The 26,265-nt window shown below is 41.1% G+C and overlaps 2 protein-coding genes across 5 annotated transcripts in view; one reads left to right on the top strand and one right to left on the bottom strand.

The window, feature by feature from the left end:
• zbtb46 (zinc finger and BTB domain containing 46) overlaps positions 1 to 9,905 on the top strand; it is a 60,960-nt gene extending 51,055 nt beyond the window's left edge. For 2 of the 4 annotated variants that reach the window (XM_061057149.1, XM_061057148.1), the window contains exons 6-7: positions 178 to 220; positions 329 to 2,109. In XM_061057149.1, the coding sequence (XP_060913132.1) occupies positions 178 to 220; positions 329 to 1,113 (828 nt within the window). In that variant the 3' untranslated portion in view covers positions 1,114 to 2,109. Of the gene's footprint in view, positions 1 to 177; positions 221 to 328; positions 2,110 to 4,446; positions 4,623 to 5,496 lie in introns of those variants that run through there. The other 2 variants (XM_061057151.1, XM_061057150.1) reach the window with 2 other exon arrangements.
• A 246-nt stretch (positions 9,906 to 10,151) lies between these two features.
• Positions 10,152 to 26,265, bottom strand: part of slc2a4rg (SLC2A4 regulator) — a 37,251-nt gene continuing 21,137 nt past the window's right edge. Inside the window, exons 3-8 of the mRNA XM_061057153.1 lie at positions 25,374 to 25,474; positions 23,524 to 23,762; positions 21,010 to 21,110; positions 19,248 to 19,521; positions 16,947 to 17,074; positions 10,152 to 15,794 (exon numbers count right to left, since the gene is read on the bottom strand). Of these exons, the coding sequence (XP_060913136.1) occupies positions 15,683 to 15,794; positions 16,947 to 17,074; positions 19,248 to 19,521; positions 21,010 to 21,110; positions 23,524 to 23,762; positions 25,374 to 25,474 (955 nt within the window). The 3' untranslated portion in view covers positions 10,152 to 15,682. The remainder of the gene's footprint in view (positions 15,795 to 16,946; positions 17,075 to 19,247; positions 19,522 to 21,009; positions 21,111 to 23,523; positions 23,763 to 25,373; positions 25,475 to 26,265) is intronic.

Below are 26,265 nucleotides of genomic sequence, written 5' to 3'. Positions count from 1 at the left end.
CCTTCTTTTTTTTTTCATGATTCCATGTGTTTGTTTTTTTTTTCTGTTTTCCCCACATGTGCTAATAAAGGTTGTCTTTATAGCTTGTGTCACCTGCCTGCCACCTGCATGCCCAGACAATTTCATACAGTTTGTGTAAATGTGCGAGTGTGTGACATGATGTTTTGTTGCTTACAGGAAGGTGTGAAAGACAAGGAAAACATGAAAGAAAACAGCACAGGTATGGCTTAAAAGGTTTGGATTCATGAGTATGTCATCTCTATATAAGTTAAGAGATTTTTCTTATGCACTTGTTGAGTATTCATTTCTTTCCTTTTCGCTCTCTCAGCCTCGGAGGGTAACCAGTATCCTATCGGGAATGGTCAGATGGGCGAGGAGAGCTGCACTGGGGGCTCCACAGTTCCTGAGTCAGTGTTGATGGCTGGCAGAAGGTCTAAAGGGCTGATGGTGCTGGGCGAAGAGAAAAGAATCCTGCCAGAGTCCAGTGCCTGGCCCTCTCAGGGGTTCCCTTGCTCCCTGTGCAAACGGCTGTTCAGCAGCCTGCAGCATCTCAGGGAACATGAGTACCGCCACACCATGTCCCTCATGGCCTTGTCCCTAGACTGGCAGAGCATGCAGGTTCCGCACCACCAACCCACCCAGTCCCTCCACCAGCCGCAGTCCCAGCCCCTTCACCTGCACCAGTCTCTCTACCGCCCATCAGCTACCGAGCCCGCGCCCGCCCGCTACCTCTGCTCACAGTGTCCGGCCAGCTTCACACTCAAATCCAACGCGGACCGGCATGAGAAGACGATCCACTTCAAGAAGAAACTGATGCAGTGTGTGTACTGTATGAAGCACTTCAGAGACCGCACAGACCTGCACAGGCACCTGTCCTCTGTGCACTCCAAAGAGAGGGGACACACCTGCCCGGCATGCGCCAAGGCTTTTAGCACCCAGAAGAACCTGGCCACACATGTTAAAGTGTGCTGCCAGATGGGGTCAGGGTCAGGAGGCATGCTGGGAGGAAGCGGCGGGATGGAAATGTATCAGGGTGGGGGGGTTATTGATTCACTGTGGAGGCTTTCTCAAGAGATGAAAGTTGATAATCTCAGTATTAATGTGGAAAATTGAGACTTCATTCAGAGTCTGCAGGCTTGTGTACACACTTGAAAACCAAGTGGCAACCTCCAGTATTGAAAAAAGAAGCCGATGCGGAAGTGCAAATTCCCGCTGTTCATCAAGTGTCCACCTAGGCTGGCTGAAGAAGCACCAGAGGTCACATACATACCCATTAAAAAAAAGCCCATGTTTACAGCCTGTTTCCTAATACGAAACAGGTCTGATTAGCCCATGTCTTGTTCGGCACACATTGTACGAAGGGTGAATTTTGAGAGTTTTGATTTGATGAAGGATAAGCTGATAGCTGACCTGATTGACAGGTGGGCGCCATAGAACGGTTTGTCAAGAGGCTTTAAACTGTCCTCAGCTCCACGTCTTAGTCAGCTCGAGACAGTGTTTTCAGCATGGCGACCGCCATCGATGAGCTTCCAAAGCCCCCTGAAGTAACAAACGACTGACGTCACTCAGGCAACACCCATTAATATTCACAGTCTATGATTAAAACCCATTAACCAGCAGCGTATCCTCATGTGTTATACGCTTGCTCATGCCAAAAAAATGCTCTGTGGTGTCATTGCACTGAAAAAGAAAGAAATGCTCTTAAAATTAAGTGACTCTTGGCATAATTCTAAATATTTATAGAGTCTTTTTGTCAAACCCATTGTCAAATTTGACTTCATATTATTTTCTAACAGGTGATTTAACACCGATTGACAGCTAAATGTCAACAATGCACAACTGCTATGCAAAGCTGCTCTTTTTGAAGAACTTGAATTGTATGTAGGTCTGTTTTTAAGATAATCTGTAATCGTGTGTATAGTTTGAGTGTGCACTGTTTTACCACTAACAGGTGAATTACTTAATGTTTTGGTGCTGGCTGAGTGGTGAGACAAAGAGGACATCTTTCTGCCTCCCAGACCTAAACCACTCATCATGTTCTCTGTCGCCACTCACCAGCCTGACTAAACTCTCCTCTCCTTTTTTAGGCAGAGAGATCTTTATCTTTGTGTGCAGCCCTGTATTACCACATGCACAAAGACTCTTAGAAACAATTCCTATCTGCCAGGCTTTACACACACAACCACACCCCCTGCAGGATATCGGTAGAACTGCAGGATGAGAGCAGCGTAAAGACCAAAATCAGAATATTTCTACTGCAAGTTTTAGAGCAAAAAAAAAAAAAAAAGAAAAACACAACTCACTTTTCTTTAAATTGTTCCTCAAATGAAATAAAAGGGCAGTTCTTTGACCTTCACTCAAGCATAGAAAGCGTGTCCTCAGTATTTTTACCTTTGGTCAGTTCTGTCAGATCAGTGCAGATGGAGGGGATGCACCGAACAAAACAAAGCCTGCAAAAACAATACAGCAGTAGCAGCTCAGATGGGGGTTGGGTGGTGTCATTTTCTCTCTCCCTCTTTCTGTGTCTATCTCCTCCGTCCCAGATATGTAAGTCTTGGAGTGGCTGGAGCTGGACAGTAATTGGTCCTTCATGGCTCCTGCCCTTCTTAACCCCTGACCTTTCCTCAGAAGAGGAAGTCGGGGCTGGGGGGGGGGGAGGGGGGGGGGTGTTTTAAACTAGATGAGCTTAGTGATGTCACTGCTGCAAGCAGATAATAATATGGATGTAAACGGGGGATCAAGTGGGAGAATGCAGGAGAGGAATAAGGGTAATGGTGGAGACAGAATTACATGGAGGGTGTGTTAGAGCTGGAATTTTATTGAATCAGGGTAACACTGGCCTCAAAATCATAACTAACGTAAATTCACACCATTTTCTGCCTAAAGAGTTACCTTTTGAGTTTACAGCAGGTCTTTACCCTGCAGCTATAAAACCCAAGATATGTGCTTGATAAAGCTCAGCTATCAATGTTTATCGTGTATACCCATACTGTGAAACATCCACATGTGTTTCTCTCTATTATGCCACACTTAATCTAAGATATGGAACTCAAATTTGTAGGTGCTCCTTAAAAGCAGAACTGGTGTCTTTTGGTAACATTTCCCCTCGCTGTCGTGTATATACCCAGGGAACTCCCAAATGCCAAATCCTTTTCTGATATAGAATCCCATGTCTCAGGTAGCAGTCTGAGTCCTGCCCAGCAGCTGAAACGGAGACTGGCAGGCTCAGAGAAGTCAGGAACTCATACGTAAGGAACTCTGCAGCGTCAACCATGGCGAGGGGTTGAACGTACCCCTCTGTGTGGCTTTTGAGGGTATTTTTGAGTTTGACTACGTGTTGTTGTAAATATTAAACAATGTGTCAGCCTAGGTTATACTTTTTCTCATTGAAAAAAAGCATGTACTTTACACAGATACGTATGCGCTTTTACTTAACAGAATGATATTCTGCTTGTAGTTTTTATGCTGGAATTAAAATGTGATTGACATTACGAACATTTCTCTGCCGTGTCTGTGGTTATTTATAGACACCCATCTTCACCAAATCACATGTTTGTTTGTTTTTTTGCACATGACAGATATGAATAAGATGTTAAAGTCTGTTTTGCATTATACACCTACTTGCATGTTTTTGTGAGTGTGTATTCAGATCAGAAGCCGATGTGCAGATCGAGGTAATTATCTTGTATCACTTACAGATTTGAACCCTTAAATGTGTTTTGGACCCTTTTCTCCATGAACACTAGATGTGTGTTTGTACCGTAGTGTGTGCTGTTTTTGTGTCCTTACAAATCCATCCCTGATCTCTCATGGTCTTATACTGTATGCCCTTACTGTTTAGATTCTCACACACACACACACACACACACACACACACACAGACACAAACATCACGCACACACAATCTGTTTACTTGGATGCCCTTCACCTGGCTTAACAACCATTTAAGTCCAGACCTTCAGATAATTGGCTTAAGGGACCTCTACACAAGATTGGGACATGGTATTTAAATTATTTGTTTATGGGTTTTTTTGTACTGAAGCCTACCTTTGTGTGTGTGATTTTATTCCCCGGCCCTCAGTCTCCTTGCTGTCTGTGTTTGTCTCTCTGTCTGTGTTTTTGCGGTTCATAGCAGAGACCTTCAAGAGTAAACCAAGGCAGACTGACTGTTGTGTTGTGTTTATAGTATCTCTTTGCCTTTATTGCTTTAGTATGTAGGAAGAGCTGTTGCCAGGGCAACTGGCGCTTTGACTGGGATTGGGGTGGCCATGGGAATTGATGGTACATTTCTAGACCATGCTGCTAATTAAATGTAATAACTGAAAAGTGACGTCTCGGTTTACTTAAACAAGACTCATTCAACACTCTTCTTTTTTCCCTTCCCTCTCTCTCTTTCTTATTTTCTCTCTCTCTCTCTCTCTCTCTCTCTCCTTTCTGTCTCTACAGTGAATGACTTCACGGTGATCCGGAAAAAGTTCAAGTGCCCCTACTGCAGTTTCTCTGCTATGCACCAGTGCATCCTAAAGAGGCACATGCGCTCCCACACTGGTGAGAGGCCCTACCCCTGTGAAATCTGCGGCAAGAAGTTCACCAGGAGGGAGCACATGAAGAGGCACACACTGGTAAGTGCCGCTCTTTCACCAATAGAGGGCAGTGAGTGGCTCTGTGAATCACTGAGCGTTTTAACGAGAGGACGTAGCCGCCGCCACCACCACCATCACCCATTGCTTTGTCAAGCTTCTTTTATTAAAGCCTTGTAATTCTGCATTTGGCCAACCATGCTAAAAAAATCTCTTAAATGCACCAAAAAAAAAAACACGAACATGTCACAGGATCAGTAACCAATCAGCTGAGGTGACATAGCTGTAAGCTAGCAGCACTTGACTGATTTTTCTCAGCTTTAAAGATTGATATGGAGTTGGAGTTTTATTAAAAATTCGACTTTGTACAGTTCACATTCATAGAAAAGTTATCCTCAAAGACCCAAACTGTTTTTTGAACCAGGAAGTAAACAAGTGGAGCTTTTTAATAATGGCTTAATGAGGAATGGCTCACTCTAGAAGCCAGCTTCAAGTGGCCACTTAAGGAACTGCAGTTTTGGCACTTCTATTTTTTAGTTTTTTTATTTAACCAGGAAAGAAACTCGTTGAGATTAAAAATCTGTGTCCTGGCCAAGACAGGCAGCAGCACAGTTCATAGAGTTTGACACAAACAAGCGATCAGCCAAGCATATACAAAAAAAAACACATTTAAAGACGCATTTAAACAGCAAATGTTTGTCAAGATCATCCACAAACACACCAAGGAGAACATTTACAGCCAGATGTGTACCCCTCCAAGTCTTTTAACATCCTCTTAAAATCATCCAACGAGAGCAGCTCTTTAAATCTCAGCTCTTTTTGTAACTCCTTCCAGGTAAAGGGAGCAGTATTGGCTTTGTTTCTGAGCCCTGGTGGTTTGCAGCTGTGTTTAATTTTGAAATAACTTCTCCAACAGGTCCACAGCAAGGACAAGAAGTACGTGTGTAAAGTGTGCAGCCGTGTCTTCATGTCAGCCGCCAGCGTGGGAATCAAACATGGCTCGAGGCGCCACGGCGTTTGCGCCGATTGCTCCGGCCGGGGCATGGCTGCGCTGCTGGACCACAACGGGGAAGTGGGAGGAGACATCTCCCCGGAGGAGGAGCTGTATCCTGGCGACCGTTTCCACGATGACCAAGCAGAGTGCGATGGCGACGGAGAGGGGGAGGAGGAGATGATGGTGGAGGGGGACGGGGAGATGATGGGTGAGGGAGAGGAGGATGGAGGAGGAGGGGGGGGGAAGTGGAAGGACTCAGGGATGAGCACTGAGGCACACAGAGCACTGGACAATGAGAAGGAGGAGAGTGACTCCTCGGCACAGGAGGGGGAGCAGCAGAATGGGAGTGAGAGGGACTTCACTTGGATCTCCTAGAATCAACCCCGCTCCTGTTAGCGGCTCCTTCGACCAATCTCTAAAGATCTCTTGCGATCTTTTGGGCAGAATCCTCTGCTCCTTTTACCCATTCGTCCCAGCGTGGGCAGGCCTTCCTTTGTATGGAAAGCTGGAGGGTGATGCGCGACAATGATCTCAAACACACTCATACACACACAAACACACACACCAGACATACACACACACACACAAACACACACACACACACACACACTTAGGCCATTCTCTGCCATAGTCGAAGAAGAAGTGGTGATGAGATGGTTCCAGTGTAAGGCTTTTTCCGCTTACCTCCTTTACTTCTGATGCAGTGTTTTTGTGTTTCTTTTTCTCGAGAGTTCAGGCCAGAGTCCAGTAGTTTTCTACTCTGTCACAACAGGAATCAACGAGGACGCTGCCAAGGACGCTAAGGCTGCAACTTTGTATGTTTGCCATCACAATCACCATGGAAACCAAGGATCACTAACTGACTGTGTAGGGAAATAGCCAGAAAGGGAAGTGAAGGCTGTAAAAGTCTCTCTGCAAGTAAAGGGAGAGAGAGTCTAAAATCTATTGCAATGCTACATGTGTCAGAGGAGCGGGCAGCCCCACGGCACACTGTTGATGCAGAGTCCTACTGCCACAGACTTGCACTTTATCGACAACTGACTTGTATCAAAGCCCTGAACCCGTGGTTTACATTTTTGATCTGATCTTTGCTTACCTAAAACAACTCGGTGACCGCACCTACCTTTAAGGATATACTCTATGTCCTCTTGACTGTTATCACGATATAGAAATCACTGAATCTTTGTGCAGATTGCTGTTTATAGAGCCTATGCCTTTCAGTGGGGTCCTTAATCTTTTCTTCGTTTACCACACAGTTTCTATAAATCCATTCCAACAAGATGAGACTAATGTACATACAGTTTTTGGGATTCTGGGGCGAGAGGTGTGTGTGAGGCCGAGAGAGACAGAAAGAGACTTTGACAGTGTATGGACGAGTTTTTAATCTCTTTATACACAAAGTGGACTTACATTTTTGTTCCTGTTTGGAAAATTAACTCAAGCACACATTAAATCCACATGACCTACTGTACACGATTAACTCTTTCTGTCCCTCTGGGCGTCTCTGGTGCAGTTTGTCTCACAGCAGAGGTTGTGATGATTGGACCTAAGGATGATCAGCCTTTGTCAAATTAAAAAAAAAAAAAAACATTTTTCTTTTTTCTGTTTCTTTTCTTCTTGGTCAGTCATGTAACTCCAGTTTCTCAGTACAGAATATGCAGACTCTTTCTATGGTTTCTCTTTCTTTGGGTGGTATATTTTCTCTGGCTTTGTAAGGTTCAAAGAAGAGGATCAAAAATTGTGCTTGAACTTCGTAGAGTGTAATATTTGTTTTGTTTTTAACAGCTATTTATTATTAAAAAAAACCTGTTTGTGGATGCCTACAATTTTTTTTGGAGAAGTAATTCTCTCTCTTTCTTTCTTGTGTGTCTTGTGTGTGTGTGTGTGTGTGTGTGTGTGTGTGTGTGTGTGTGTGTGTGTGTGTGTGTGTGTGTGTGTGTGTGTGTGTGTGTGTGTGTGTGTGTGTGTGTGTGTGTGTGTGTGTGTTCGAAGGGACAAGATGGATGTTTGTATGCAAGAATGTGTGAGTGTCCAGTGTCCAAAAAAAGAGTCTATCTTGATTTCTTATGATTTTTTTCCTTGTTTTCTGGGATGTGATTGACAATTCAAGTGAGGCAGATGACATGTCTTATTATTATTATTATTATGAGTATCAGAACTTTGGTTATTGTTGTTGATGTTCCTATTATTATTAATTATTATTATTATTAAGTGCTGGATGCTAAGCTTTATTGTGTGCTCTTTTTTGATATTTTATATCTTGTATAAGAAAAAAAAAGCTTTTATACTTTGCCTTGTTGTGGACAGCAAGCCATGGGGCTTTTATTGACCTTTTATTGTGCCAGTTTACGCTTTTTCTGTCGTATTTGCTTTTTTTACAAAGTGGAAAAACAACTTCACTGTCAAACCTCTCTGTTAGATATTGATTGAAACATATATTCCGCACACGCTTTTTTTTTTTTTTTTGCATCACCAATGTACACTAATTGATGAATATGGAACCAAAAACAATCTCGTACCTTGTATACATGAAGTGCTTTTGTTTCACGGTCTGTGTGCAGGTGATTTTTTGGATTTCTTGCTGTGGTTAACCAGTTTTGTTGTTGAGTTGTTTTTATTTTTTGAACCTGTCACTACTTGTCAGTTATTAAAAAGTGCACATGTTATGGTGTCGTAAATATGACGGGCTATGTAAAAGAAACTGCGAGATTAAGAAGACAGTTTCTTTAATTTTATTTTCTACTGTCTCACGCCTTGCATGAAACACAATCAAGCAGAAAGGCAGCATGCAGATAAAACACTGGTGTGTGGAGTCTACATGCTGTATTTCTATCCGCTGGTCATTTACTGGCTTGACTCTCGATCATTTCCACAGCGGGAATGTGAGCTCTGCAGCAGTTAACTCTGGGAAACATTTTGTTACCAGTTCTGGTTGCACACATCAGCTGCCATGGACTGCACTTCCCATCATGCCCCACTCGGAAACTCTCAGTACAATCTGATTTCTTCATCTCGAGCAACTGTCTTTATTTTATTTGTATTATTTACTCAGTTTTGTTTGACCCATTAATCAAATAGGTGTAATTTTTAGGGTAAAAAAAGACAGTGGGGTTGGATTTTTTATTGAATGTCAATGTTAGGTGTGGAAGGAGCCCATGATCGGTGACAAATCTCTGTCCTGTGGTGCTGTTACAGTCACTGAGAGACATGTGGATGAATGTGTGACTCCCCGACCCTGCGCTCTTCTTAAGACCTGTACTGTACGTCTTCTTCCTCATACTGGGTTGTAACTTCAGGAAAAAAACATCCGCCATCGAACCCTCAATATGTGCCTCAATAACATTTCACCTTGCGTGCTTGTGGGTGTGTGTTTGTTCCTGACTGGTGTGTTTGTGCCAATGGATAGAGATTTTACTTTTTGAAAAAAAAAGAGAGCAACTGATCAGATTAGAGGTGCAAAAAGTTTTTTGAGGATAAAACTTCAACGAGACAAATCATGATGGGCGACTCCATTCTCCTTCCCACCGTGTGTTTGATGACCTTTTGTGCCCCGATTCTGTGGTCTTAACTGCATGCCTGTGCTCATTTTGTCATACCAAAGCGATGTCATCTGCACACAACTGTCTCATTCCACATGATGCAAAACTGGAACTGGTTTTTATCTCCTGCAGATGATTATGGGTATTCTTATACGTGTACAAATTGCAATCCTCATTTAGCCTGTATAGCTTGATTCACACGTGCAAATCATGAAGCCATAGATATGGGTATATCTATATTATACTATATTTCAAAATTGGCGCTTTTTACTTTAGATTTTGTTCTTCTACTAAGAGTGATGTGTGTATACCTTCATATATATGAATTTATATTACTATTATATATTATTTATTTCTCTCAAGTTTCAGAGGGACTTTGATTTGTAAAAGGTCACACTTGAAGCTTGAGGTTTGTTTATTTTCATTGGGAATATTGTTCAATATGATACTGACTTTATATTGATGATTATCATAAACCTGTGTTTGTAACAAAATGTGTTAAATAATCAAAAGAACCCTGTCCTGTTTCTACACCTGTTTTGTTTTTGGGCAGATTTAAGTGCTCTTGTGCAGATTTTTTTTTTTCTTTTTTTTTTCTTTTCAGTTGATAGTACTGATCACAAAAACATTTTACAGCCAACCATGAGCCTCCTGTTTTTGATGTTTGGGCCTGCCCGGCGGCCGTGCAAGCCTCTTTCTAACTTCATGTTCAATGGAAGAATTAGCTTGACTATTATTTGCAAAAACCAATCAGTCTCAATAAATTTTGAAATTGCTGCTGTAAAGAAGTGACCAACATGTGTGCTGTGCGTTCTTTTTTTTTTTTTTCTTTCTGATGCCTTTCACTACCCGCTGCTGTCCACAAGGGGGCAGAATAGACATGTCAATGAAAGTAGACACAAAGGAGGGAATCCTGTCTGGGGATCGCTCACTTCCTTCTTTGAATGATTGGCCATTACAAACATCCTGCTCTCATTTAGCCACAAAGATTTTACTTGATGAATTTATGGAAGGTAAATGAACAACCTGATGTCAGTCTTCTTCTTCCATTCAGGTTTATTTTCTTTCCATCACATTACATCACATAGATCACATTGTCAGCATCAAACATGGTCATCCTTTTCGTGCACTAGCTATAGGCTTGACATTCACACAAATACTCCTTGAGTGCACCACTCCTCACAAAGTGCTTTCTCCGTGTGTGTGGGACTGCAGATGAAGAGCGGAGGCAGAGCCCACACACGGGAGAAAATCTTGCCCTCCAGTGAAGACCCAAGGCTGACGTCACGTTACCTTCCAACACGCCTTTCGCTCTGTGTGTTTTTTTTAAGGCTGCGATGAGCATTTTCTTTAACAATTAAAGAGGACTACAAACATCAGCCTTGAGTTATCAGATACTGAAGAGGGAAATCTAATACACAAAACCCTTCAGTGTTTATCTCCTATTACAAAAAAAAAAAAGAACAGGGGGAAAAATGAGCGATGATAGACACGCAAAACAACCTCAAATTCAATCAATCAATCAATCAATCAATCAACCAATGAGAAAACAAGAAGAAAAACAAGCAAAAGTCAGTTTTCACACCAGCCAGTGTAAGGCTCAGTAAAATCACAACACGGAGGAAAAATGGTCATCAAATAGGAGATATGACAGCCTGGGCTAACATAAAGCACAGAAGAAGAAGCGGAGGATTGAGTGGAGCTGCCATTGCAATGCATTACATTACATTTGATTTGGAAGGAGATCTATTGGCTTTGCTGCGGCTGGTTTACACACTAAAGAAAACTGACATTCAAGAAAGCAATACGAACATTTTGACATGTGGAGAAAAAAAATATATATGAAGGCTTTTTTTTTATGCACATTTCAAGGGTTAAGTTTAGCTTAATATACTGAGTAAAGGCTTAGGTGGGACAACGGTAAAGCTGGAGAGCACAAGAAGAGGAAACGGGAAAGGACAAAGTGATCAGAGAAGAATCCCTGTAATGAGAAAGGGAAACAGGAAGGACAGGTCTATTAGGAAACAAGCGGAAGCCACTAGAAAGTGTGCTGTCTGTTGGAATGTGCAGGGCAGGATAAAGAATTCCCCACAAAGTGAATATTTCATCATGGTTATCCTGCCAAATAAGAACTAAACATCACAACCACAAACGACAACCACACATATTCAGAAAAAACAACAACAGACTATTTGGCAGAGAGAAAGACAAACATCGAGAGTGTGAGCAAGAAGCCCGGATGTAACCGAAAGCTCATGTTAGTTCTTGTTCCACTATAGAGCATCTCATTGCACAAAGTCAAAGTAAAGCAATACTGCATGGTTGTGTTATTTGATATGACTTAGCAGTGTGGCGACAGATGTCTGTGGGTTGGATACCGAAATCATTACGCGCTACAGGTTCACTACAAACAAGCCAGAAACCAAAACAACAACAAAAAACTATAAAAAATTGTTTCTTTTACATTCAACAGGTTTTGTTTTTCTCCCCTTTGCCTCAAAGCTACAATATACAATGAATCTTTACATGTTATGTTCACTATAGCTTCTCAATTGACTTGTTTTTAAAGAAAGAAATATTCTGAGCAACTATACTGTAAAAAAAAACTTTTCATATAACAAGAGAACAACAACAAAGTAAAACAATATATGAAAAAAAAAAGCCGCACGGTTTTCTTTATGTTGCATATGTACAAGAAAGCCCTGAATCCTCAAATCCATCGTCACTGCGTGTCTCGTCTCTGCGTGTCTCGTCTCTGCGTGTCTCGTCTCTGCTGTAAATATCCACAGATTTCCCCAAACAGCCGTTCAAACTCAGCTTCATTTTCCATCTGTAATTTGTCTAGGTGAAAGTTGTTCACTTTCAGAAATTCCCCTATTAAGGTCTCTTAGCTGAGATCTGTGCGCAAGACTTCCTCTGTACCCACAGTTCCTTCTGGCCATGACGACCAACATACCAGCTGCACTCACTTAGTCAAGCTTTTGGTGATACGACTTGAGCCTTGATAGTGACAGGCCAGTTTTAGTGCAACATTAAAAAAAGGGTGGAAAACACAGGAACCTGTAAGCAGAATGTGTTACCATCATATAGCATTGTCCTCTGAGCCTGCAGGTAAAAATCTAAGTGCTTAAAGTGAGGATGGAGAGACCTGATGGGCTGCAAGTGACACTCAATCAATGACCAAAAGCAGAATGAAAAGTGGTATCCAGCACTAATACAGTTACTACCTCAGCTCAGTCAAATGTAAAAAAAGCAGGAACCTGTTTTTGTGTAAGAAAAAGAAGCGCAAAGATGAGATTTATGAGTAAAAAAACGTGTGTGTCCAGATAATAATCGGTGTAAAAGCATGTGAAACGCATGGCCACTAGCTGAGACTGGTGTTTTTCCATCACTGACACGAGGCAGGTTCCTCCAAGGAAAGGCAAAGTGACTGACTACTTAAGTACCACACTGTACTTCTCAGTACCACACCTCTGAAACAGCCAGCACCACAATGTTTATAGTAAAAATCAATCTGACCGAGAGCGAGTCATTATCTGTCAAGATCACTTGCTAACAATGGGGGGGGGGGGGGGGGGGGACCCCAAAGGTACAGAACCTCCATCCCTGACACCCCCTTGATTCCAATCAGGCAGTGACGACACCCTGGGAAAGAACAGGAAACCCTCTCTCTCTAAAAGTGTGTGTATATAAAACATCCACGTATAAAAAAAAAACATCTTTGTGCAGTGCATCGTAGTGCAATTTCATCAGGTCAGTACGACTTTTCCTTTTTATGTTCTTTTCATTGGCACTTTGTGAAGTTTCTGACCGGAAGCGGCCCGCCGAGAGACCTAGCTTATCTGGAATAAAACGATTTACAGGCAGGATCAATCTTTTTTAACAAGATCTGAGTGACAACCCCTCACCACATAACAGCTAACATGTGTGCTTAACATTTTTCATCCATTAACTTGAAGCCACCAATTAACACTAAAAGAGTGTGTTCCCCACCTTCATGGAGAAGTGATAACTGGGCGCCTATCAGCCGCCAGCAGACAGCATAAGTGACCCTGTGGCGACTGAGGACAGCACAGGTGTTTCTATGGCGACAGAGGTCTGAAGGCGCACTGTACGTCATTCAAGGAGTCTGCTCAAATGCTTCACAGCCTGCTTATGTAGGAGAGGAAAGGCACTGTGTGTGTCTGAGTGTTAGTGTGTGTGTGTGTATGGCGGTTAAGTTCAGGTCAGTGTCAGGAGAACTTCAGAGAGCAGAGGACAAACAGCAAAACTTACATGAAAGAGCTGAAAAAAAAAAAGAAACGCACAGGATGAAACTTGTAAAAAAAAAAAATGTACATCTACTTTCATGCCTCACCTCTGAGAACAGAATAAAATACCCGTCTTTTTTTTTTTCTTATATGTTTGGATTTTCTATGATCCAAATCAAGGATCTTAGGATAGAAGGCTTCACATGCTGTGATACAGACTGTGAAAACCTTTGGGGGGGGGGGGGGGGAATTTGTGACTTTGGGCAACATATCAATAAATGGACTTGTCTATAGTTAATGTGAAGCAGGTCATCGTGTAGAAAAAAATCTGTATTCTCTAAGTGAAAGTAATTTGGATCTAAACATTAACAGAGTGAACTAAGAGCAAGAGAAGTTCAACTCTTCTGGGTTCACTGAATGCAGGAAATTAACCTAATAAATGTCTCTTTTTGAGGCTATTTGTAGTTTTGATTTCTAGTTTTCTATTTCTACTTCACCATGAAGGACTCAATAATAAGTTGTCCCTCCATGTCATTATGTCCCATATGTGAATGTATATTATTAAAACTTCACCCTGCAGGTTCAAGATTTAAGACTGGTCAATACTGTATATATATAATTTTTTTTAAACTTTTTCTTTAATGTTTGTGAGGTTATCTCTGTGTATGCTTGTTTTTCTTTTCTCGTCATATCTTGAGAAGAAATTCAAACTAAGGGACCAAATGGACTTTAAAATTTAAAGGAGGGCTATTTTCTTTATGCCAAGGGATGAAAGGTATGTTTCTAAAAGTACAGTTTCTAACTCTCTAAAAATGGACCACCTATGTTTCATGTAAAGCTTCGTAAAGCAGGCCTGTCATTTGGTATAACAGGTCTTTACAAAATCTAAACTCCACTTTGGTTGAATATTTTTAAACTTTTGTTCATGCACGTTCGCACGACACGAGTGGATTCACTTTTTTTCTCTCTATTTTCATGATCAATGTTGAATCCTTCATAAAAGACGAGTCTTCTGTCAAGTCAGATCTGGTCTCTATCATTATCTGTGCTCATGCTGGTTTGTGATTTGTTTGTTTTTTTAAGACTAAAGATTGTGTAACCTCTCCATTTTGAAATGCCTGAATTATAATCAGGTAATGTTTGTTGGGTTAAAATCTCCGTTAATTAGCTTCAAAATGCCAATGACATAAATCAGAGTGTGAGTTCAGGTTTCAAAGGGCTGTATCAGTCATCGTGGTAAACAATCTCTTGAAGCACATCAGCTGTCAAAGAGAAAAACGGAGCCTGGACTCACCTTAATACAATGACAACCACAAAGCAAGAAATACAAAATCAAATGCTGTAGTTCTGCTGATTGCACAGTGCAACTGCTAGTTGCCTCAGCATGTAGCTGCTGAAATAAAGTCTATATAAGAATTACAGATCCACTCTCTCTGACATACGCTGTGGTTACAGTGATTCTCTAAAGGAACGGTTCTCTTCAAGGTGCATATCTTTAGGGTACAAGTATAGAGAAGAAGAGAGGGAGAGATATATGTCGCGTATATTTGGGGAAACTTTTTGTACCACGTTTTGTGCATCTTTGCAATATACTTGAAGAGTAACTGGCTGTGGTGAGTTGGCTTCATGAACAGGTAGAAGACACAGTGCAGTATGTCCTCAGACATACTGTCCATATCCAGGAAGGCTGCAGAACAAAGTGATGCTAACTGTAGGATTCTTATACTGTTGGTTGTAAGTGAACAGGCTCTGAACCTTAAGGACGGGAGGTTTCAAGTCCCTTAAACAGTGACAATTAAAAACGGATATGCTACAGAGGTCTTACCAAGCAAATCTGGTGTTAACCCTTGAACTTCCAAAAAGAGTCATGATCCAGCCAATAAACAGCAGATTACACGATGATCCTATAATGAAGAGAGTATACCAAAAGCTTATCTGTAGTCTTTCTTTAAACAAAGCCTCGAGTTGAGGCTGTGAAAAATGGCAAGTGAAGAACAAAATAATCAGTATCCAAATTCTTTAGTTGTTCCAGTCTTAGAAAAAGTCTCCAAACCTGCACAAAAGTTCCTTTTTCTTGCTGATTTTCTTTTTGTGTTTTTTTTTTTTTTTTTTTTTTTTTACCAACCGGTTTTATTTTCTCTTTGTGTTTGAAAAAGGAAAATAGAGAAGGCAAAAACCCCCCTCACTGGGTTGTAGGAAGCAGCAGTGAGAGCTCCATTACGATGAAAACTCTCCTTGGTTTCCTGGGTGGAAGAGTCCACCTGGCTGTTGCTCCCGGTGAGGAAAAGCTCATCTTAAGGTCGCTGGAAAGGGACTGGATTAGTCGGTGAATCTCTGACAGGCTTTTTTCCAGCGACAGGCTGTGCACCACATGTCTCTCTTCTCCATGCCGTACACCTTTCGGCACTTCTTTGCCTCCCCACGGGGTTTCCTTGGTAACAGCAGATGTGACAGCATAAGGACATGCACACACAGACATCCAGACGCCCACATGGGTATTAAAACACATATATGTGGAGTGGCGCTCAAAGGCAGATAAATGTGTTTATGGTCTTGTAGAGACAAGATAAGGTCACAGGAACACGCTGACTCTTTCCTCATAACGAATCATTATCAATGTAATGTGAAGCCATCTTAAAGGCTGGGTTGGTAATTTTCTCCAGATCCACTTTTAAAGATTTTGGTTGAAAATGTCTTTAGGTTCTGACAGAAATTAATCATTCACGTGCTCTGAAAAAGGAACTAAGAAAATCCGTCATCTGTAGCAGTTGTAAGCCTGTAAAAACTTTGACCAATGTCTGCACGAGGTGCAATTTTTATGAACCAATCATGCCTCCCTGTCTACCATGCTCGTTCTCTACCCCATGCATGCACGAGCCCACACTCAAAGCAATGAGCTGAAGTCCGCTTCTGGACCAATGGTGCTCGTGCATCTAAGTGAGGGGCGTGGCTTTTGAGGGAGCACAGAGGGAGGAGGACTTTTGCGTCACTTTCTTTGACGCAATTATAAGAACTAAATCCGTGTATGTTTTATATCAGACATGATCTAAAGCACCATGAAGAGTCTGTCAGGGTTTTAAAAATGCATAGCATCCTTGTTGTGACTCCTTCCTGCTGATATTAATCAAACTTCAATTTTAGCAAGAGAGAAGGTCTTCATGTCTTCATTTTACATTCCATAGTAAAAGATTGCCCTCAACAGTTTCTCTGAACCCTATGTCTACATGAGCAATGAAACGTTTAGTCTAGATAAATTATAGTGATAAATTATTGTCTTACTGAAGAAAGAAATGCAGTGAATCTTCAGTTCTGAAGTTAAAAAAAGTGATGTACATCGTCAAAATAGTTACTGGAGAATTTTGTGTTGGTCAATCAGTTAGTGAATAGTTTGAGTCCTAGAGGGCTAGAGTTTCATTGCAATTAAATGTCTGTAATTCATCATGAACTCCACAACAACAACACAACAGTCACAAAGGGAAGAGGAGAATTAAGATAATCATTCTTTATCTTAAACCAGTCCTATAATTGTGAATCAGTGGGCATCATTGAAGCACACACAGGCATATTGCATGCTGCAGCATACCTGGTTCCTGGTGCCGCTTTAGGAGCCTGTGTTGTTACCGCATGGTTCTTGTTGACAGTGGTGTGTGTGACAGGTGCCGGCTGTCTCTTCTCACCGATACTGACTGTCCGCACATGAGTCACAGGACCCTAAGAGGTGGGAAAACATCTTAATGGTTTCGATATCATACTGACACTCAACTCTACAACATAGTCAAACAACAGCTGACATACAGGACACAACTTGAACTCTGTCTCTGTCTTAATAAAGTGCAATTTTTTACTTACCAAAATTGGCACACCAAAAACTTGGCTCAATAATTAAACACATGAATATACATAAATGTGCAGCTGATTTTCTTTTACTGTTATACACGATCAATGTTGTGTATTTGGATAAATACATATCACAAAGCCTGTCTCAACCCAAAAATAGTTACAGAAATGCTGCTTCCCGCCCGGCTAGGCCCAATGCAGAGGGATCAGTCTGAACCTTCAACACTATGTTGCTACACTAATTGATGAAATAATTTCTCTTCTGCCAAAACAAACAAAGCCAAAGTTCAAAATCCCTTCCCTTTAAATTCATCCGTACATGTTTTTCAACAACAACTAGAGCTCTTGTTTTTGTGTCCCTGCATTGGTTGGCTGCCAGTTTTATTATTGATTTGAAGATCCTTTTATTGGTTTGTAAATCTTTAAACAGTTCTGTGCCTACAGACGTTTGTTGTGCTATTAAGATCCAATATGGGCCTCTTGGATCCCTTACGTCCTCTGACTGTCTCCTGGTCGTCCCATGAGCCCACACTAACTCTCAACAAAACGCTCCCTCCAGCCGTTGAAGCCTCTTCCTTTTTTTAAACCTGTGTTTTTGTTACAGCTTTTTTTTGTTTAGTTTGGATCCTGATTCTTTACTTCAGGTTTTATTTATTTTTTGTTGCATAAAAATTACGTAACAGTAAAGAGAAACTTACATAACCACATTTTAATGTCGTCTACATTTTTAATGTTGCACCTGCCTGCACATTAGGTTTTATTTGTTTTTACCCAGACCATATAGCACAAACTTTCAGTAGCATCTTTGTACACATTTTGCTAAATAAAGAAACGTTAGTGCCTGTCGATAAAAAAAGATGATTAAGCAGGGGAGTGAAAACCACAGAGAAAGAAGCTGAGAAAAAAGGGACAAGGAGAAACAGCAGGATTAAAGAGTGGATTAAGAAAAGAGGGGTGAGACAAAGCCTCACTCACCAGAGCGCCTTTGAAAATGACAGGAGGGGACTGCCACGACACACTGATGCCATTCCCAATCCCAATTCCAGGCCCGGTCCCATTACCATTGCCTAAATCAGCCAATTCAGGACCCACTGGGATACTCACTGGAGCAGTGGCCTGGAATATGGACAAGCACCCCGCAGAAGCCAGGAGAGAACGAGACAGAGAGGAGGAGGGAGAGAAAAGGAGCCGATAGAAAAGGAGAGGAGAAAAGATGAAAATAAAAATATTATGTTCTGAGTGGGGAAATCAGTTCAGTCCTTCAACACGAGAAATAGTCCTTAATATCAGCTCTGATCAAGTTAAGAAGAGTATGCTTTAAAGAGAAGGGTTTTGTATACAAAGAAAATGTCAATCAGAGACTTTGGATCAAAAGAGTTTACAGAACAACAGGGAGAGCATAAAGAAAGTACTGAATCACCGAGGAACACTGAGAAAATAAATCAAAAGCAGTTATTGCTGTTTCAACCTATATGAATACTAAAAGTCTGTTTTATTATTTAAGTTTATTATTAAATCAAATGTGTTGAAAATGAGGTTGAAAAATACTTTTTTATTATTATTTCCAAGTGAGGACCGGCATGAATTTGTGCAGTTAGGTGAAGAAAACGGAGAAAGCGGACAAGGGAAAATGAGGGAGGAGGCATGGGTATTCAAAGCTGCTACAAAGACGTTTCAATAAAAAGCTGCAAGCAGGAATTTAAGAATGATTAAATCTGAAGTTGAACTTGTTTGACTAAAAAAAAATATATTAAGACTTCATTCTTCATGTGACCTTGTGTTAGTACTTTGAAGAAAGTTTGGTTTTCTTTCCCTCCCTCACATAAACTCCCACACTGGTGTAGGAGTTAAGTAATGCAGCCTGACCTCCGAGCTTTTTTCCCACAGTGATCTCACCAACTGCCTCTGAAAACTCAACATGATCGAAAAATCTGAAACCTTGCGGCTTGGCAACACACCAACTAATGTTCGGCTTGTTTTTGTTATTGAAGAGGCATCAGTTTTTTTGGAAATGTTTGTGTGTCTTGTGGCGAGGTGTGTGTGTTACCTGGTAGGCGTGGTCAGTGCGGATGTGGCAGAGCGTGGAGGGAGCTGACTGGCTGAGCAGTGATGGGGCGTGGCTCTGTGAGCCGTTCATGTTGATGTGTTCTGAGTGAGGGAGATCGGTGAGCGGTGGAGGGAAGACGGGCGGAGGACCACACGTGGTGGGGGAGGTGGGTGTGAGGCTGGACAAGCCCTCTGTCAGGCTGTCCATGTTGACCTCGATCTCTGAGTAATAGAAGTCCTCCTCTCCATCACTGTAGTCTGAGTCGCTGTTTCGCCTGCAGGAGAGGAAAACCAGTCAAGTCAAGGGAAACTTTATGAATGGACATTATTACTCTTTGCCATACATGCTCTTATAATAAGTATTTACTGTCCTATTTCAAACTAGGACTTCTTCTGGTGTACTCTAAAGTGTAATTAAGGGGTGCCAGAAATGCTTTTGACACGTTTTGAAATAGATTTTGATCACTTGTCGCTCATCCCTAACCTGTTTTAACATACACTACTATAGGTAAGATTTTGTTTAGGTAAATATTATCATACTATCAATTCTGAGAAAAGTGACAATAAAATCTACCAAGTTTCTTTTTACAGAAGTATGTAGACATTAAACAGCTGTTTGTCAGCTGAAAAAAACGTAATATTATACAGGGTGCTGTTCCTCTTCTCAGCAGCAGGGGGCAGTAAAAGCCAGTGTGCCGCAGAGGTCCTCAAACAGACAAGCTGTTGATGAAATGTCAATAACTGTGAGGACACAGTTTAGAGGATGAGTCTTCACTCCAAACTGAGATTAAACATATGCACAGTGTAAAAGTTGAGCCAGCTCTCTCTCTCCCTCCCTCCCTCTCTCTTTCTCTCTTTCTGAATGAAGATAACTACATGTTATCATAATTATAGTATCTTTTTAATCTGTCGGACTACAAATCTGCTTTGTATTACAAAGGTGTCAAGCATAATATTCAGAACTATTTAATAATAAGTGTTCATGCTGAATTGGGTAAATAATAATAATTTTTCGTAAATTATTTTTTTTCACAAACACATTAGACTAATTTTTCCTTACATTTTGTGTTGTAGGAATGATTGAAGAAATCTAACTAGTTGAGTTTTCTTCATTGACATTATCTCTATATCCACGGATGCAAATGTGCTTAGAAGCAATAAATCACAGTTTCTGTAAGTGGGATGTAAAAGCAGGCATGTAGACAGCATCCAGGTTTGTCTTACCACATTATTCAAATCAAAGTTTAACGCTACTACTCTGAAGATGGAGATGAAGATTACTTCAGAGACTCCTACACAGTGAAAGTCTTCTTAGAGTGTAAAACAAAGCCTGCAGTTTTATAAAACAAATGCATGTCATCGGTATCGACGTCTGTATTAACAGAAAGCAACAATATGAAAACAAATAGAGACAAACTTACAACAAGCTAAACTACATCACTCTCACAATGAAGATCATCAGTGTGACTAGCCCTGGCAGTATGATGATCTGTTAGTAACAGATCATCATACTGCCTTACGGCAACTTGTGTGGGTGTGTGTAGTGGTTCAGTAAAGATGTCTAGATGCGTAATGAACAACCAGGCAATAAGAAGGACGTTATGGAAAAGAAAAATCTGAGAACTAAGGATGAAAACTTTTAATGTCCTGACTTCAAAATATTTCTTGAACATTTTACAGCACATCAGCAAGAGATGAGAGGATAGCAAATAGTTGTTCATTATACCCAGAAGACAGTCCTCCTCTAATGATCAGAAACTCACCCCAGGTGGACAGTGCGGACGTGTCGCTGGATCCCTGAGGAAGTGCTGAGGACCTTTTCACAGTTCTTCCACAAGCACTTGAACATCACCTTCATGGAGTTCTGAAAAAAAACACATTCACCACAAAAGCAGTGTGGATTAGACAACAGCTGATTTGCTCAACCTGACTGTCCCAATAAATATAACGTGTCACAGAAATGGTAACATCAGACATATTAAATTGCAAGGTGATGGATGTATGAGGTGACTTTTGATATCTGTGTATTGAAGTCTTTTGCTACAAGGAAGAAAATAAGAGCTGTCGGCGATGATAAACCAAACATAATCTGAGTATTTCATGGGAAATAAAGGTTAATGTTCCCCTTTTTAAATCTCATTGGCAGCCTAAATAGAAAAGCCTTCATGGGGGATTGAGTGCCACTCTACAAGGGGCCAAACTCTACACCTCATTAGAGCGCTATTAGAGCACCAAGCATATAAAAATAGAAACTAGATATGTGACATGTTCAGACACAGATGAGGTAAAAGAAAAAGAGGGAAACAGAAAGGATAAAGATGAAATTGCACGATGTCCTGTCAGTGCTTTTGTTATCAATGACAGATTGATGAGCGGAGTAGATATTTTATTTGAATCTCTACCTCCTGTCTGTTCAGGCTGTGAGCTGAAGCAATAATCTTTCTAACCGGAAATAGGTTATGTAATGCTGCAGCCTGGGGGTGCCCCTAATGCTTAACGCAACATTCTGTCAGTCTGTCAAAAATGTATCCGTACATGTCAACCAGTCTGACCTCCTTTTCACCTCCCATCTAAAAAGTAGTATCTGAAATGCATATTTTCTCTGATCCTACTCAAATCTGATTTCACATTAAGCCCAAGTTAACTCTATGATATTTATTTAAGCAAGCTGCGAGGAGATGGAGAGATAGGTGGAGTGGGTGTTCAAAGTTATCATTTATGTTTTTTCATCACAGGGGCTGGCAGCTGTCCATTGAGCAGGCAGGAACCTGCATCAGCAATAATCAGTTGAGACAGTTGGTGTGTACTCCCATAACCTGCCAATAGTGTCTGGAGAAAGAAGGGCAAGAAAAGAGAGGGAGGGACCAGGAGAGACCTTAAGAGGGAACCCGTGCCAAAGACATCAGTGCAGAAAATGTTTTTATCAATGGTTAACTCTACCTCTCTTTGACTGTCCCTCACTTCAAAAGCCACATGCTGTTAAACAGCTCCACTTATGCTGGGTTTAGGCTTGCTCCTCCCTGCCATGCTGTTGAAAACAACCCTCCGAATAAAATGATACAGCAAAGCTAGTCATTAATCCCACAAACAATCACTTAATTCCCTAAGCGTTTTTCTTACATCTTAACACTGTTACAGTAAGGCTGGTGACTGCCATGTTTTAATAATCCTCTTAACCCACTGCCTGCAGAAAAATCAAACAGCCGTCAATCCAAGGGGCAGCTACTCATAGATGGCTTAGACCTCTGGGGTTTGCATCAGCTATATTGCAACACAAAGTTAGCTCACATTTGAGCACTCTTCCACACAACTTGTGTGTGTGTGTCTGTGAGTGTTCCCCCAAGCGTCATCCTCCTTAATTTCCTGTCTGCTTATCTATGGTATGGCATTGGTCTCTGGCAGCATCGTCCTTAGAGTCTTTCTAGTTTTATATATTTGGCAGCTCAATAGTCTTCACTGCAGCCCCACTCAAGGGAGATTGAATAGCAAATGCCCACATATTTTAAACTCCTCTGTCCCTGCATGAAATATCGATATGCACTTGCTGTTTTGTGTCAATTCCCCGTTCCTACTCTACACCCCAGAGCGTTACTGTCCTAATTTGTATGCATCCTTTGAACCTTTTGATACCTCCTACTGTTCCCTTTTCTCTCTTCATTCTTATTAAATCTCCCCACCTCTCCCATGAATAAAGAGGGAAGAGGGAAGGAAAATAATCTTTACAAGTAAAGCATTTTACATGCTAGACTGTTTCTATATAGGAAGAAGAGGAATAAAAGAAGAAACATAATCCATCACCCACATAAGCTTAAAAGGACAGACCTTATATCAGAGCATTTTTACTGCATGGTGCTTACACTTTCTGAATTACTCTGGTGGGTTTCAGAGGTCTCTCCCTTCAGTGATAACAAAAGCACCTCAGAGATATTTATCTACGTAAAGTATGCCCCTGAAGTATAACTCAGTCTGAGCTCAGTTTTCGGTTTAAGTTAAAAGTGTAGTGGGCAGTGTGTGTGGCTACTGAGAAATCCACAAAAACACAGCTGTGTCAAGCATTGACAAGAGTCACAAAGGGTGTAATGTTTGTCTTATTGCAAAGTTGATAATGTGTCTTAAAGTTATAGATTAAATATTGTTTTCTTCATTTGACCAATAGCATGTTGAATGTACAATAAAAAGGAGCTAACCCAAATTAGCTTTCTTATATGACAATCTGTCAGTTAAATATACAACTGACCTCATTATGTTAAGCACATGAACTCTTATCGCTTCTCTACCTTTCGCTTCCGAGGTATGGGGTCCTCAAACATGAAATGCGTGCTCTCTGTCACATCCTCACTGACATCATCACACTGGGACGAAAGAAGGAAGTTCTTGTTGGCATCGTTGGAAAGAGGTGGGGACGGCGTGGAGGGCACTGACTGGTCGCTGGCATCCCAGCTCCAGTTGCCACTAGTTGAACTGCTGTAGCTGGCTGACAGCATCTCCTTCCAGGCCCTGCTGGCTGGCTCTGGAACTGCAGATACAAGAATTCACAGTAAAAGAAAGAGTAAAAAGGTATGAAATGCTATTGTTTTCATCAAAATTTTAACTTCTGATTTATAGCAAGACATAATAGAATGGCAAAAAAGAATGCTAAGACGAGTGATATTGTGTACTACTGTACAAGGCAAGAGATACAAACAAAATTGGCAACATAACGTGGGGACAGTATGAATAACAATCCTGACCCAAATCCTCACTCTGTTAGGAAAATGAAAATGTAAAACCTTTCAAAAGCCCTAAACCATGACAGCCTGTTTGTTACATTAACTTTTTCTAATATCTTTAATATCATATCTGGAGTAGATACTTTACTGTCCTAACATTTTCATTTGGTTATACTGAGGGCTGAGCCTTAAGCCAAACACAACTTTAATTTCCTGAACAAGGTACTATATTTTTTCTCTCCAAGTCTTAGCCGTCAAACCCCTTCTCTACATTTCGGCCTTTTGACCAATCCAATGATGCTTAACCTATAAGACTCAATAATCGCAACGGCTTGATCGGACCTTTAATGTGGCAAAACATAGTAAGAAATAAAAATGAAACCCTAACATGGAGCAAAGCCTAATATCATGTATGTTAGAGATTATAGTATACCAACCTATAACTGTCTCCTATAGGGTGAGGGTTAGAGAAATGTCAGAGGGTGAATCCCAGGTCATATGACATTTAGCATGGATCAATTTGTTAGGATTACTGTGCTATTTTACAGAATTACTTCAGCTCTGCAGTGGGCCATGCTTCACCCATAAAAGAGAAAAACAAAGTATGGTCAGCCCTGTTTCATCTTCTAAAAGATACAATATAGGAAATTGTGTACCATCACAAAAAATATTGAAAATCAAGCTACATTAATCATACAAAATAATTGATGATTTTAATCTTAAAGCAAGCAGAGTAAGGGGTTTAGGGGGAGGTGAGCTGGACTCCATCATCTAACAAAAACTCCCTACTTTATTCAGGTAGAGACATTTTTATGAGCTTTGACCAAACTGTGATGAATAAAATATAAATCAAAATCCCTTTTCTTGTAACACTGTGTGTAGAGTATACTCTTTATCAAGCTAAGCTCCTCCCAAACCCACAGCGTCCTCCGTCAAGATCTAAAGACTTCTGACTGCTGATCTAAGATCTAAATAAAATGTGTGTTGCTATAGATTTCTTTCTACTATGCCATTATGTAAGATGAGTGTCAAACAGGGTGATAGTGGTGATAGTGGATTCTTGTTATCATTACTGAGAGCAACAATAGTAGCCTTGGTTTGGGAAAAAAATTAATAAGTGGGACTTTGACCGTCTGGCAGTGTTGGCATGGTGATGGCTAGAGTAGTGAAAACAGGGAATGTAGCTGTGATGACAGGGTCAAGGCTGAGCTGTTAGCAGTTGGGTAGGGCTTGGGTAAGCATGTATACAAAGATATGGGAATAGAGCGAAGTAAAACTTTTAGACTCTTCTGTTCGATGCATAGATGTTGATCTAGTATATTCAGAGGGGCTTTGATTGTTCAGATCAATGGATGAGTCTGTATTTGATCCAATTGCAGGTATATTAAAAGGTAGAATGCAGCTGGCAGTGGTGGTACCTGTGGGTGCAGAAGAAGGGTTGAGCACCAAAGGGGATGTGGACAGTGAGGTTAGGACGGTGGCAGCCATCACCTCCTTATCAGCATGACCTGAGGGCTTCCTGCAAAACACAGAAGTTTATATTTACCAGCCTGCGTAAAGCAAATCAAACGTGACCGTCAGACATTCTTGGTAAAAGAAACATTTTCTGAAATAAAAAACTTGTCCCCAGAAAAAGAAAACGATAAATCACTGTAGCAACCAAAAATATGTACTTTGCAGTTTAGATGATGCAACAATGTAGCCAACAAAAGAAGTGGCTCGGGAACAAAATAATACATCATCATATGCACAATACATTGTTGGTAACTTGCTGTTGGTGTGTGTCTATGCTTATGTGCATGTGTGTGTTCATGAAGATGTAATGGAACTTCTAGAGTGAAAGGGTTTTGCGGTGTGTTTTTGCACAGCTTGTGCAACCTTGCTAAGAGGGGGAAGAGAGAGAGATGCTTGTTCTTCCCTTCCTGCTCTGTGCACCCCATGCTGAGCAGTCCACCCTCAGCTTAAACTTTATTAATACTGCCCACAGGAACTAGAAGCAAATACATACACGCAAACACGTTCATAGTGAGCCCAGTGAGTGCTTTGGCATCCGGCATTCTAATAAACAGGTGACCAAGCAGCAACAATTAAAAAGCAACAACATTTGTCAACCAAGCACACACCTCTGTACTTCATACTTATTCTGTTGCCTTTGCACTCTTCACCTCTGTTCTTGCTGCCCTTAAAAACAAAATGCAAGGAAAATGATTCAAGGCCAACATTCGCCCACACACTTTTGCACACTTGCAAACACACATTGATGCACACATAATGTAAAATCCTGGAAAAGTTGTCTGTCAGAGCCTATGC

The sequence above is a fragment of the Labrus mixtus genome, chromosome 15 (genome assembly GCF_963584025.1).
Source record: "Labrus mixtus chromosome 15, fLabMix1.1, whole genome shotgun sequence".
Classification (NCBI taxonomy): domain Eukaryota; kingdom Metazoa; phylum Chordata; class Actinopteri; order Labriformes; family Labridae; genus Labrus; species Labrus mixtus.
Note: the sequence above shows the minus strand (reverse complement) of the source record. Positions and strands in the feature narration are given on the sequence as shown.